At 63.7% G+C, this 12126-nt stretch overlaps 1 protein-coding gene and 1 long non-coding RNA gene across 3 annotated transcripts; one reads left to right on the top strand and one right to left on the bottom strand.

The window, feature by feature from the left end:
* On the bottom strand, nt 1-3072 carry LOC111774165 (uncharacterized). Its single transcript, XR_002808982.2, has 2 exons — nt 2888-3072; nt 1-487 (listed from the first exon to the last, which is right to left on the bottom strand). It is a non-coding gene; the product is annotated as an uncharacterized lncRNA (long non-coding RNA).
* Nucleotides 3073-3402: 330 nt separating this feature from the next.
* On the top strand, nt 3403-11997 carry ABHD17A (abhydrolase domain containing 17A, depalmitoylase). 2 transcript variants are annotated; one of them, XM_023644333.2, is made up of 5 exons: nt 3403-3548; nt 7149-7685; nt 8744-8938; nt 11271-11450; nt 11527-11997. In XM_023644333.2, the coding sequence occupies exons 2-5, from the start codon at nt 7354-7356 to the stop codon at nt 11750-11752; spliced, it is 933 nt and encodes a 310-aa protein (XP_023500101.1). In that variant the 5' UTR covers nt 3403-3548; nt 7149-7353; the 3' UTR covers nt 11753-11997. The 2 variants fall into 2 exon arrangements, with proteins under 2 accessions (XP_023500101.1, XP_070128511.1); XM_070272410.1 differs by lacking the exon at nt 3403-3548 and adding an exon at nt 6652-6753.
* Nucleotides 11998-12126: the final 129 nt, after the last annotated feature.

Genomic DNA, 12126 nt, shown 5'->3' with positions numbered 1-12126 from the left:
TGAACATCTGTGCAGTTTTATTGAAAGCTGCTGTGTGTGTTAAAAAAAAAAAAAAAACAGTGAAAAAGTCGGGGTGATCTCTTTGCACCTGCTCACAGGCGCACACGGATGCAAGCTGAATGAATTCTCAGCGCTGAATGAGGAGCTATTGGGAGGATTGGCTGCCTTAGGATGGGGTCACCTGTTTCCTGGGAAGAGGCTTGGGAGAGAGACATTCTGTGCACAGCCTTTTAGACACTTTGTTTGTTTGTTTTTTGCTGAGGAAGATTGGCCCTGAACTAACATCTATGCCAATCTTCCTCTATTTCGTATGTGGGGTGCTGCCACAGAGTGGCTTGATGGGCGGTGTGCAGGTCTGCGGCTGGGATCTGAGTTCACAAACCTGTGAACACGGGGCCGCTGAAGCAGATCGTGGGAACTTAATGACGACACCACCAGGCCGGCCTCTGGTAGACGCTTTGAATTTTGAGCTGTGCAAATATATTTCCTGTGAAAACATAAATAAAAGTAAAACTATTTGAAAAAACAAGACAAAACCAACAGCCTGGTATTGGTCCCTGTACCTGGGGGCCGCATTTTTTTCATCAAGGGTTGACCTTAATCTTTTTATCCAGTCGGCTCTTGCTACACCTTGAAGACGCTTTTGTTTTCACTACTATACGTAACGCCGGGATGGACAGCCACGGACAGAACTTGCTGTTTTCATCTCATATTATTTACTTAGATCCTTAGAAAGCGAATTCTCCCTCCCTCTCCCCTCCCTCCTTCCCTTCCTTCCTACCTTCCTTCCTTCCATCAACATTTCTTGAGCACCTACTGAATGCTAAGCCCTGAGCTGGGCACTGGGGACACACAGGGGACAAAGCTGACACTGACCCCTTTCCTGGTGGAGCTCACCATCTCGACCTGTGCTGTCTAGAACCTTCTAGGTGACAGACCTGTTCTCCACCTGTGTGTGGCTCTTGAGCACTTGAAATAAGGCCACTGCAATGGAAGAAGTGACATTTAAATGTTCTTGACTGTTCATCAATTCGTTTAGATTTAAATAGCCACCTGGGGCTAGTGGCTTCCGTATTGGACAGGGAGGGGCTGGCATTCCTGGCTCCAGGGTGGAAGCGTTTTTAAAGACCACGGATTCCTGTGGCCAAGTGATTTTTTCCAGACGGGTTGAGTGTCTCAGGTCAGGAATGAAGGAAAATCACAGTGTCGGGATGGCCTGAGGGCGGTGCTGGGAGGTCCCCCAAAGCTCATACAGCTTCCCTCCACCCTAGCAAAAACGCAGGGCCATGAACTGGGGAATTATTCGCACCCCATGTGTTACACACCCACAGATTCCTCAGACAGCAGGGGGCAGCCGGGAATATGGTGGACAAGAGTCTGGGTCCCTGCTGTGAGGAGCTCATGGGATACAGGGAAGACAGGTGATAAACCAGGAAACAACTCAGTAAAGTGATGGCAGGTGGCAAGTTTTATGATGGAGATAAAGAGGGCAATGGGACTGTTGTGCCCACCGTAGGGACTTTGGCTGGGGGTGGTCAGGGAAGGCCCTCTGAGGAGGTGATGTCTGAGTGGACACCTGAAGATGAGGAGGTACTGGCCATGTGTCTCTGGGGGTGGGGCACTCCAGGCAGGAGGCATAGCTTGTGCAAAGGCCCTGGGGTAGGAACAAATCTGGCAAGGCCAGTGTGGCTGAAGCAGAGAGAGCAAGGGAAAATGGGGTGGGAGGTCACCCAGGACCTTTCGGAAGGGGTGGCTGTCCTTCTGAGACCCTGGGAGGTTTACAGCTGTCCCTTTATCTGTTGCAATGTGACATTTGGCTGGGAATTGAGCCTCATCCCTACCTCCTGGGCCCACTCCCCCTTCACCGTGTCTGCCAGTATTCCCCTCGGGGCATGTAGGTCAGGTGGAGCTGGCCTTTCTGGTGCCCTTCCAGCCCAGGGGGAGAGGGGCTGGAGGAAGGAAGGAGACTGCAGAGAAGCTTACCCCGCCCTCCTTCCCTCCGCTCCCAAAGAAGTCACAAAGAAATTGGCAGGAGCCTGGCCTGGTTGTGACCTTTGGACCCCAGGAGAACTTGAGCTGACGCTGGGAGCCTTCAGGGGGGCAGCTGAGGCAGGGGGGCTCCGGGGCACCCCTCGACAGCCCCCTGGCACACAGCTGGGGGAGGTGGCAGCTGGGGGAGGTGGCAGCTGAGCCCTGGGCAGGAGGCCAGTGGAAGCCGGCTGGAAACCACCCCTTGGCGGTCTCCATTCCTGAGACTGAGTCCTGTCTTGGCAGCTGACCCAGGAATGGGGGCCCTAGGGGAGGGCTGGCCGGGAAGGCCAGAGCCTCAGGCTTCTCTCTGTAAAGGAAGCTAAGATTAGAGTCCCTGGCAAGGACAGGGGGCTGGGGCTGCCTGCAGGGGGTGGGGGATTTCGAGCTGTAAAATGTGAAAGGTACTTGCCTGGAAGGGCAAGCCTGGCTAACAAATTTACAATCCTGCCTCCAGGCTGGACCCTATTGGCCTCTGCAGTTTTCCTGCCTGTGTCCCTGTCACCTGCTCAGAGACTCACCCTGACACCCTGGCAAAGAGCTTCCCTGGTCATCTTTGGCCACACTCCCATTTTGCTCTTAGCCCTCATCCTCATCCATCTCCTCTCCTTCGTGGTATGATGCTCCGCCTCCCTCCTTGCAGTGTGAGCTGAGCCTGCGGGACCAGGGTGAGGAGCGCCGGGCACTCGCCTCGGGCACAACATTTAAGGGACGGCGGGGCAAGGGGCGGGGGGAACCCAGCTACCAAGATTCATAATATTTAACGCAATATAAAAAAAGCAGAAACGAATGCAAAAGAATCCACGATGAACAAAACATCAAGATTTTAAATAAAGGCAGGATCCGATCCTGCACTTACTTGCACGACCTTGTCCCCCGCCCCTCACCGTCGTCAGGATCCTGGTTCCAGTAAGACTTTTTTTGGTTTTTGGTTTTTTACTAGTGCATTAACATATTCCTTAGGTCGATGACTGAGTTTTTCGGCGCCTCTGTAAATATTGTTTCTGGGGCGAGTGCCTCAGTCGCCTCACCCTAATCCCAGTCCTGGAAGGAGCGAAAGAAAAAATGAATGATGCTGTCTCCGCTGAAAACCGAGGCTGGAAACTCGGGCCCCGCCCACTCCGCCAGGACACGCCCACCCACGATGGCCACGCCCACCCAACCCCGCCCCTCTGCTCCACCAGCGGATAAAAGCCCCGCCCACAATCCTGGCCCCACCAACCACAAATCGGCCCTGGTCCCACGCTCGGCCACGCCCCCTTACAGGCCCCGCCCCCTGACGCGCGCCGCGCCGGCGCCGGGTCCCCAGTCCCTCCGGCCCCCAACGCGCGCCCGCGCGTCACTTCCGGGGCGGTGGCGGGAGCGAGGCTGACTTCCGCCCGCAGGGGAGCGGCGGCGGCGGCGGCGGCGGCGGCGGCGCAGGAGGCCGGGCCCGGGCGCCGAGGGACGGACGGACGCACGGGCGGGCGGCCGGGAGCCATGGAGCGCGGCCCCGGGGCCGAGGGGCGCGAGCCGCGGCGGTGAGTGCCGGGCAGGGGCGAGCGCGGCGGCGCGGGGCGGCCTCGGTGCCGCCACGGCCGTTTGGGGAGCCGGGCCGGGCCTCGAGGCCAGGGCAGCCGGGTCGGACGCCCCCGAGACCCCGCACTCCCGGCCGGGGGGCCCCGGACGGGGGTGCTGGGAGCGCGGGCCAGCGTCCCCGGCTCCGGCAGAGCCGTGTTCCCGTCCATGCAGCCCTCTAACGTGGGGTGGGTGCCCACCCTCCTGGGGACGCGCCCCCGCCTCGGGGAGCCCGCCGTCCGACCGCGGACGCGACCCCCGCGCCCGCCGCAGCATGCTATAGCCGAGCCCTGCTTCTTAAACGTCTCCCAGCCGCCTCTGCCCCTTCTCAGGCGTCCTCCCGCCCGCTGGGATCCCGGGGCAGGCTTCCCGGCCTCTGCTCCAGCCCGATTTCCAGGCCGGGGACATCCCATGGCCTCTAACCCATAGTGTCCACCCCCGGCCCGGGAGTCCCCGTGCCCCCCAGGATGAAGTCCAAACTCTGCAGCAGGGCTCACGGGCGCGGCCCGACCCGGCCCGGGCTCCCTCTGGGACCCCCGCTGCTCCCCTCTTCCTCCCGGTGTCCCCTCTAGCTGGGGACCCGCAGTTCCTGGACTGCTCTGTCTGTCTGTCACCTATGGGGTTTTGCCCATGCTCTCCGCTTTGCTCTGTCCCCTGGCCATTGTCCCTGCACCTCTCAGACGGCACCTTCTTCCCAGCCGCTTTCCCACCCCGGCTGGCTGGGTGAGGTGCCATCACAGTCGTCCGTATTTAGGTCGTCTTAGAGTATTGCAACTGCCTGGTTCCTTGTTTGTTTTTATAACACCGCCAGCCCGCACGGCGCCTAGCAGAGTGCCCAGTATGTGCTTGCGGACGGAGCCCCTGGGACTCCGGGTGCCACTGGTGTGTGCCTAGTGAGCAAGGCGTCTGGGGTGTGCACTGTCTGGTCCAAGGCCCGGTTCTGGGGGCACACTCGGTGACACCCGTAAATGACAGTGGGAGGTCCCAGGTGCGTGTGGCCCAAGAAGAGGCTGTCCCCCTTCCCTGTCACACCTGGCATACTGTGGCTTCCGTCTTTCGTCTTTTTCCCTTGTCGTTCACCCGTTTGTTCAGCAAGTGTTTGTTGAGCGAGAACAGATAGTGGTCCTGCTCTCATGGAGTTTCTCTCTGTTTGGAGGGGAGGTATGGTTGAGCTTGTAAATACAGGCTGTGATGAGTGCTGTGGAGATGGACCTGGAACCGGGAGAGTGTGTGTGGGGCACCTGACCCGCTTTGGGGGGCCCTCTCCAAGGGCGCTGGAAGGGACATCTGAAGGGTGGACAGGACAAGGGGCAAGGACCATGTGGTGAGGTGGAGGAGGGGGTTCCTGGCAGGGGAACTGCATGGGCTCTGGTGCTGAGGCAGGAGGGCGCAGTGCGGCTCGTCTGGGGAGAGCGAGGGGAGTGGGGGACAGGATGAGTGAGGCTGGCCCTGGGGGGGACTGCTGGCCCAGCAGGCTGTGGCGAGGGATTTGATCTCCATCCTGAAGGTAGTGGGAGGCCACTGGGGCACCCCACAGGGGAGGTGGGTGATCAGACTTGTGTTGTGAAAAGGTCCTTCAGCTGCTGGGGGGAGAATGTCCTGGAATGGGATGATGGTGGCCAAGGGGACTAACAAGGAAGGAGCCTGCCACCGCGGTCTAGGTGAGAGGTGACAGAGGCGGGGACCAGGTGTTGGCAGGAGAGAGAGAGGTAGAGCCAGCAGGCCCTCGTGATGGGTGGATCAGGGTGGAGGAAGGAGGCAAGGACGACATCCGGGTTTCTGGCTTGGTCAGTGGGGCTTGTCCACCTTGGTGTGCCCCTCATCCTCCAGGGTGCTAGGGGCCTCCCCCCTGTCCGCTGGCTCCCAGCCAGGCGTCCCTCTCACAACCGAGCTTCACGGGGCTGCCCGAACTCCAGACCCTCCAAGCTCCCCTAGCTCCCCCCAGCGGAGCGTCGCCTGTTGGGGCCTGGACCGCTTTGAGAATCTACTGGAGCAGTCTCGGTTCGGTTGACACTTGGGGACAGATAATTCTTTCTTGGAGGGGGCATCCTGGGCGCTGTGGGGGGTTGAGCCCCATCCCTGGCCTCCACCCTCTGCATGCCAGTGGCTCCCTTCCCCAGTCATCACAACCAGAAATGTCTCCAGGCTTCGGCAGGTGTCTCGTGGCAAACTCCCCTGTGTGTGACAGCGGGTGTGACGGACTCTCCCCTCTGAAAACTCCCTGCCTAGAAAGTGTGCACCTGGCCGGGGGCTCGGGGATGCCTAGAAGCTGTCAGCATCCCCACCTTGCCTTTGGCCACTCTCTGCCACTCCCCGCCGCGTGCCCCGAATCCCAGTGCCTGCGGGATGTGGCCCTCCAGCCCTCGGGCTCAGATCCCAGGTCCGGAGGGAGCAGGTGTGTTTCTGGGCCTCGGACTGCTCTGAATCCACGCGTCCCTGGCCCAGCGCTGTTCAAACGCTCTGGCCCCAAAACTGAACAAGGTGCCCTGCTGCTCAGACGGCGCTGCACACGCGCGTGTGCGTGTGTGTGTGTCTCCTCTGCCGGTTCCAGGCCGTGGGGAGAAGGCAGTGAGCGCACGGGTTCTTCTCAAACCTTTGAGTCCCTTCCAGCCTCTCCGTTGGCAGCTCGGATCCACTGTCGTTGCTTTAGCAGTTTAGCTGCCGTCTATTTAACACAACACTTCACGGCGTCCTGCCAAACGGAAGAACGTTTGTGTTCCACTCTGAGCCGTGCCCCCGCCCACCACTAAGCCCCTCGTCCCATTTACTCCTCTCTCAGGTGGGTGGTGTCTGTGGTGGGAGATGAGCCCCTGGCCCAAGGTCACAGACCCCTGCACTGGCAGAGCTGGAGAAGGAGCCCGGCTCCTGTGGCCCCCTGTCCCTCGGCAGGCCGACCCCCCAGCCTGGCCCCAAGCACAGGGGCCGCCATTGTGCCCGCTCAGTAGGCCTTCCGAGCCCCGAGATGTATCCTGCTTTTGTTCCCCGAGCCTTTGTTTGTTGTATTTCCTCCATCTGGGCTCCTCTGTCTCTGGACATCACAGTCCTGCCCTCTTGGGCCCCTCCCATTGGGCAGCAGCCTGTCCTTGCCTCGGCTGCTCCGTGTTACCTGTGGGTGGTGGATGAATCCTTGAAGGATAGCACGGAGATGGGCCAGCTGTGTGGCCAGAGGCATGGGGGTGACAGGGTTTCCCTGGGCCTGGAGCAGGGGCTGTGGGAGGAGAGCTGGGGTGGACCAGCAGTCTGATCGCCAGCACCGCCTGCGGGCCGAGGCTGGCCTGACAAATGGGCTTAACTGGCAAGAGCTGGTGACTGCAAGCTGTGGAAGGGTGGTGGCAGGCGGGGTCCTGGTCAGCTTTGGGTCCCACTGAGGTCCCTCGGGAGGTGTGTGGTCCCCGTGGAGAGTGGGCTTGGCCCGCGGGTCCATGGGGGCAGTGGGTGGAACTCTCTGGGCAGGAGAGGGTGGGCTGGACTGAGGGGAAGGCCAGGAGGCTCAGCATGGACGAGGTTGGGTCCCCCACCTCCCGGTGGTGCCCCCAGGACCCCGTATCTGCTGTCCCCTGTAGGGTTTTCCTCTGCACGACGTGGAGACACGAGGCTGTGAGGCTCCCGAGGGCTCGGCTTGGACCGCGATGGGGCTGGGCTGCCGCCTCCTAACGGGGTTCTCGTCTGGGGCGGTGGCCGGGGGTCGCCCTCCCCCCTGCCCACGTCTCGGAGCACCCCCACTCCTGCCCTGCCGGGTGCGGCCCGCCCCGGGGCGCGGCGCCCGCCATGAACGGCCTGTCGGTGACCGAGCTCTGCTGCCTCTTCTGCTGCCCGCCTTGCCCTGGCCGCATTGCCGCCAAGCTCGCCTTCCTGCCACCGGAGCCCACCTACTCACTGGTGCCCGAGCCCGAGCCGGGGCCCGGCGGGGCTGGGGCGGCCCCCTCGGGGACCCTGCGGTCGTCTGCTGGCACCCCGGGGCGCTGGAAGCTGCACCTGATGGAGCGCGCTGACTTCCAGTACAGCCAGCGCGAGCTGGACACCATCGAGGTCTTCCTGACCAAGAGCAGCCGCGGCAACCGCATCTCCTGCATGTACGTGCGCTGCGTGCCCGGCGCCAGGTGAGCCTCGCCGACACGACCCGGAGCGCGGAAGGACCAGGGGGACCTGGAGGGGGCGGTGCAGGTGCCCTGCAGATTGTCCTCCGTCTGCCCCTGCTCGCCGTGGCACTGCCCTGGCCCCTGATGCCGGGCATCCTGCACAGGAGGACCCCATGGCTCACGGAGGTGGCTCCTGGTGGCTTCAGGGTCTTGGTGCTCACCTGCCCAGGGACGGTCTGAGGGTGCTTGGGGCCTGGTACCTGAGGCCTGGCCAGCAGCTCAGGCCAAGTCTGAACCCCTGGAAACAGGTACCCTGGGCCTGGGACAGGCAGAGCCCTTCCCTGAGCCCCACGGTGGGCAGAGGTGGGGCCTTCCAGGGGCTTCTGCCTTCAGACCAGGCGGGGTTCTGCCTCCAGGCTGAGTCCAGAGGGCGAACCCTACCTTTTGGCGGGGTGGGGCAGGAGGAGGAAGACTCGAAAGTCCATCGGCCAGGGTCCAGCCTGGTCACCTGCTCTCGGCGTGACCTGGGGCAGATCCTGTTCCGTTGGTGGCCTCGCAATGCTGCCATGGGACATGAGGCAGAAATGGGTGCTGTGGTCATTCTCTGTAGGGCAGGAAGAGCCGCATCGCTGTGAACAGGGACTGGCTTTATTGGTTTGTGGGCAGGGCCAGCTGTCCAGAGCAGAGGGGCCAGCCCTGCCCACGGAGAAGCTCCAGTCTCATTCTCCTGGACGGTCCTGAGCAGCGGGCATAGGTGCCTGCCAGCCTCGGGGGCTGTTGGACTCCCTCCAAAAGGAGTTATTTCAGAGAGGCGGCCGCTGCCCAGAGGGGACATGTGGTGGTCACTGCAGCTTGCCGAGCTCATGCTGTGGGGCCACCCTGGGCTGAGAATGTGACCGATGGTCCTGGTGGCCCCCTTTCACGGAGGGGAAGCCCGAGGCTCCACTGGCCGTCCCCTGCCCAAGATCACACAGCCGGGAGGAGCTGGGCCACCATGCCCAGGCGCCCCGTCCCCCTCGTCAGTGCTGTTGTCCCCTGGGGGCGGTGCGGATCGCCCCTGACCTGTGGCCCGCCCCCAGGTACACGGTTCTCTTCTCGCACGGCAACGCGGTGGACCTGGGCCAGATGAGCAGCTTCTACATCGGCCTGGGCACCCGCATCAACTGCAACGTCTTCTCCTACGACTACTCGGGCTACGGCGCCAGCTCGGGCAGGCCCTCCGAGAAGAACCTCTACGCCGACATCGACGCTGCCTGGCAGGCCCTGCGCACCAGGCGAGCCTGATGCTGGGGGAGGGTCCCGACCCGGTGACAGTGGGTGGACTGGAAGGTGCCCACCCAGGGACTCTGGCCGGCATCCCTGGGGTGGGAGGAATCCCAGGCTGGGTCCTGCTGGGTGGCCCTGAAGGAGAGGGAGCCCGTCAGTGGCCACACTGGGCTGGAGGGTGAGGCCTGACCTGTGTCCCTTCTCTGGTGACGGGCATGCTTGGTGTGCGGGGAGGCAGGGCGGGCAGCCCGCACACCGCCCCTTCCTGGGCGTGGGCCCCCTCTGGGAGCCCTTGGCCTGGTAAGAGGTAGGGACGGGGCTGGGGCTGTCCCTAGGGGAGTGGAGGCTCTGTCTGGAGGGAGGGGCGGGCAGAGGATGTGGGCCCCGGAGGTGGTGGGTGAGGCTGTGTGAAAGGACTTGGGGAGCCCCGAGGCCAGGGAGCTCTAGGGATGCAGGGTGGGCCCGGGCAGTGGCATTGGGCTCTAGGGGCTGGTGGGTGGCCGTGGGGCTTGGTCCCATCCTGGGGGTGGAGGGTGGTGGTTGGGCTGCTCTGGGCCTGGAGAGTTCTCGAGGGTTCCTTCAGGCAGCTTGGTGCTTGGCACAGCCCTGGTGGCCAGTGGAGGTCATTGAGCAGAGGCCGGGTCCTCCCTGGGTGTGGTCCCCCAGCACACACCTGCGTGCTTGACTCAGACGGAGCCACCTGGGTCCGGGCCGTGCCTCCCTCCCTGGACCCCGTCCCCCTGGAGGCGGCACCCGCTGACCTCCTGCAGGGACCCAAGTCAGCCTGCCCTGGGGAGGCAGGGCCTAGGTTGCCAGAGTGACACACCAGGCTCACCAGGCACTCCTGCTGCAGGTCCCCGGAGTGGGGTGCCCTGGCACCGCCCTGGCTCCAGGGACCGGTCCTGGTGCAATTATGTGCCTGCCCTTAGCTGCCTCAGCCCTTCCGCCGCCCTGCTGGCCGGGGCTGCTGGTAGTATCACGCTGCTGTGGGGTGAGGGCTCTGAGCTTCATCCACTCGTTTAAACTGGTGTCACCAGCGTTGTCCTCCAGAGACCTGGGCCTTCAGCCCAGCAGCTGGCAGAGTCAGTGGGAGGCTGAGAGGCTTGGGCTCAAGTGGTGACCAGGGCTAGGGAGCCCCGGGAAGAAGAGCTGCTCCATCTGGCACCTGTCGCGTTGGTCCAGGTGCAGACGCACAGGTGATAGGGCTGGGCTGGCGCTCAGCGCAGCCATGGCCATGGCAGCCCGTGGAGCAGGCCGGGGAGGAGCGCCAGATGGTGGGCACAAGGCCAGGTGGCGTCCCGAGGCCCTAGGGGCAGGCAGTGGTTAACCTGGAGTGCTGCCAGGATGGGGACAGGTTCGGCCCACCCCTGGGTGGCCAGGGAGGTGGAGTCTGGCTGCCCAGGTGGGTTGCCCGGGTGAGACACAGACCTGCCCTGGCCTCTGTCCGCCAGGAGAGGGGCGTCCACTCGGGATCGGGGTCTTGGGTGTCTGGGAGGAGAGCTATCGCGGCCTCTTGCATGGAGAGGGTGGCCAGTGGGTCCCTGTGCGGTCGGAGCTCGCACATGGAGGCGTGGAGCTGGCTTGGGGCTGGGTCAGCCATGCTGGGGGTGGGGGTGGGGTGCTAGGGGAGGCCTGTCGGGGGTGGCAGCCCCGGAAGGGGCCGGACTGGGGCCCGGAGGTGGGAGTTGGTGTGGAGGAGGCGCGGGACCTGGCCGCTGTGTAGGGACGGCGCCGGGGAAGGAAGCGCAGCCCACCCACCTCACCACAGCAGCCCCTCTTCCTGCTCACCTGTGGTTACTAAGCTCGTAATTGGCTGAGACATCAGGGGACAGGGCTGCCACGATTCCCCGCAGCAAAGGGGTGGGCGAGGGGTGCAGGGAGGAAGACAGGCCCCCTCCCAGTGTGACCAGGGAGGGCTGTCTAGTCCTGAAGGCCGACACAGGAAGGCCCAAGCAGGTTCTGGGTGTGGCCCTGGTCAAGTGTGTGTAGGGCTGGGGGCGCGGGGTGAGCAGGCGCAGGAGAGGCCCCAGGGTCTACCCTGTCCCCGGGAGCCACAGCGGGGCGTGGGGTCCTCACCAGGTGCACTCCCCATGTGCTAGCCAAGTGGATACTTGGAGAAACACAGCATAGAGCCAGGTGACCTGGGGCGGCTCCGGCCGGCTCTCCTCACGCCTGCCCGCCTCCCCACTGAGCGCACTGCGTCGTTGTTGGGCGCCCCTGGGCCAGCCCCTATTGCCTGGAGGCTGTGCGCGAAGGGGGGCCCGCCCCAGCAGGCTGGGCAGTGGGAGGGGCGTGTGCGCCGGCGGCCCCGGCTGAGCCTGCCCCCGCCCCCGCCCCCAGGTACGGCATCAGCCCGGACAGCATCGTCCTGTACGGGCAGAGCATCGGCACGGTGCCCACCGTGGACCTGGCCTCGCGCTACGAGTGCGCCGCCGTGGTGCTGCACTCTCCGCTCACCTCGGGCATGCGCGTCGCCTTCCCCGACACCAAGAAGACCTACTGCTTCGACGCGTTCCCCAAGTGAGCGCGGGGCGGGCCCGGGGGGCGGGGCCTCGGCGGGGGCGGGCGCAGAGGCCTGACGCGCCCCTCCCCGCAGCATCGAGAAGGTGTCCAAGATCACGTCGCCGGTGCTCATCATCCACGGCACGGAGGACGAGGTGATCGACTTCTCTCACGGGCTGGCGCTCTACGAGCGCTGCCCCAAGGCCGTGGAGCCGCTGTGGGTGGAGGGCGCCGGGCACAACGACATCGAGCTCTACAGCCAGTACCTGGAGCGCCTGCGCCGCTTCATCTCCCAGGAGCTGCCCAGCCAGCGCGCCTAACCGAGCGGCCGAGCCGAGCCGCGCCGGACCTCAGCAATAAGGCGGCGCCCGGCCCTGCCCCGGGGGCTGCATGTGAACCCTCGGGCGCCCCAGGACTCCCAGGCAGCCGGCGCGCAGGGGGCTGGGACCTGCCCCGGCCCAGGGGCTGTGGACAGTGTACAGGCGATGAAGCTACGCTCTCCTTTGCTTTGGGAAGCAAAACGAAGGAAAAACGTGAAAACAGAAATTAAAGATTTAAAATTTTAGGATTTCTCTTTCATGACTCCTGTGCTTTTCCTGCGGAAGAGAGTGGGTCAGGTTCGGGTCCCATCCAGAGCGCCCCAAGGCTGCTGGTTGCTTGGGTGGTGATGGAGGGGCGGGCAGCATTCGAACCC

The sequence above is a fragment of the Equus caballus genome, chromosome 7 (genome assembly GCF_041296265.1).
Source record: "Equus caballus isolate H_3958 breed thoroughbred chromosome 7, TB-T2T, whole genome shotgun sequence".
NCBI classification, from domain to species: Eukaryota; Metazoa; Chordata; class Mammalia; order Perissodactyla; family Equidae; genus Equus; species Equus caballus.
This window is presented reverse-complemented; position numbering and strand designations above follow the sequence as displayed.

What these genes read in the sequence shown, in the direction of transcription:
- ABHD17A (XM_023644333.2), top strand. Translation starts at nt 7,354, where the DNA reads ATGAACGGCCTGTCGGTGACCGAGCTCTGCTGCCTCTTCTGCTGCCCG. An exon ending in CGCTGCGTGCCCGGCGCCAG is followed by an intron (nt 7,686 to 8,743) that starts GTGAGCCTCGCC and finishes GCCCGCCCCCAG; the next exon opens with GTACACGGTTCTCTTCTCGC. An exon ending in TGCTTCGACGCGTTCCCCAA is followed by an intron (nt 11,451 to 11,526) that starts GTGAGCGCGGGG and finishes CCCTCCCCGCAG; the next exon opens with CATCGAGAAGGTGTCCAAGA.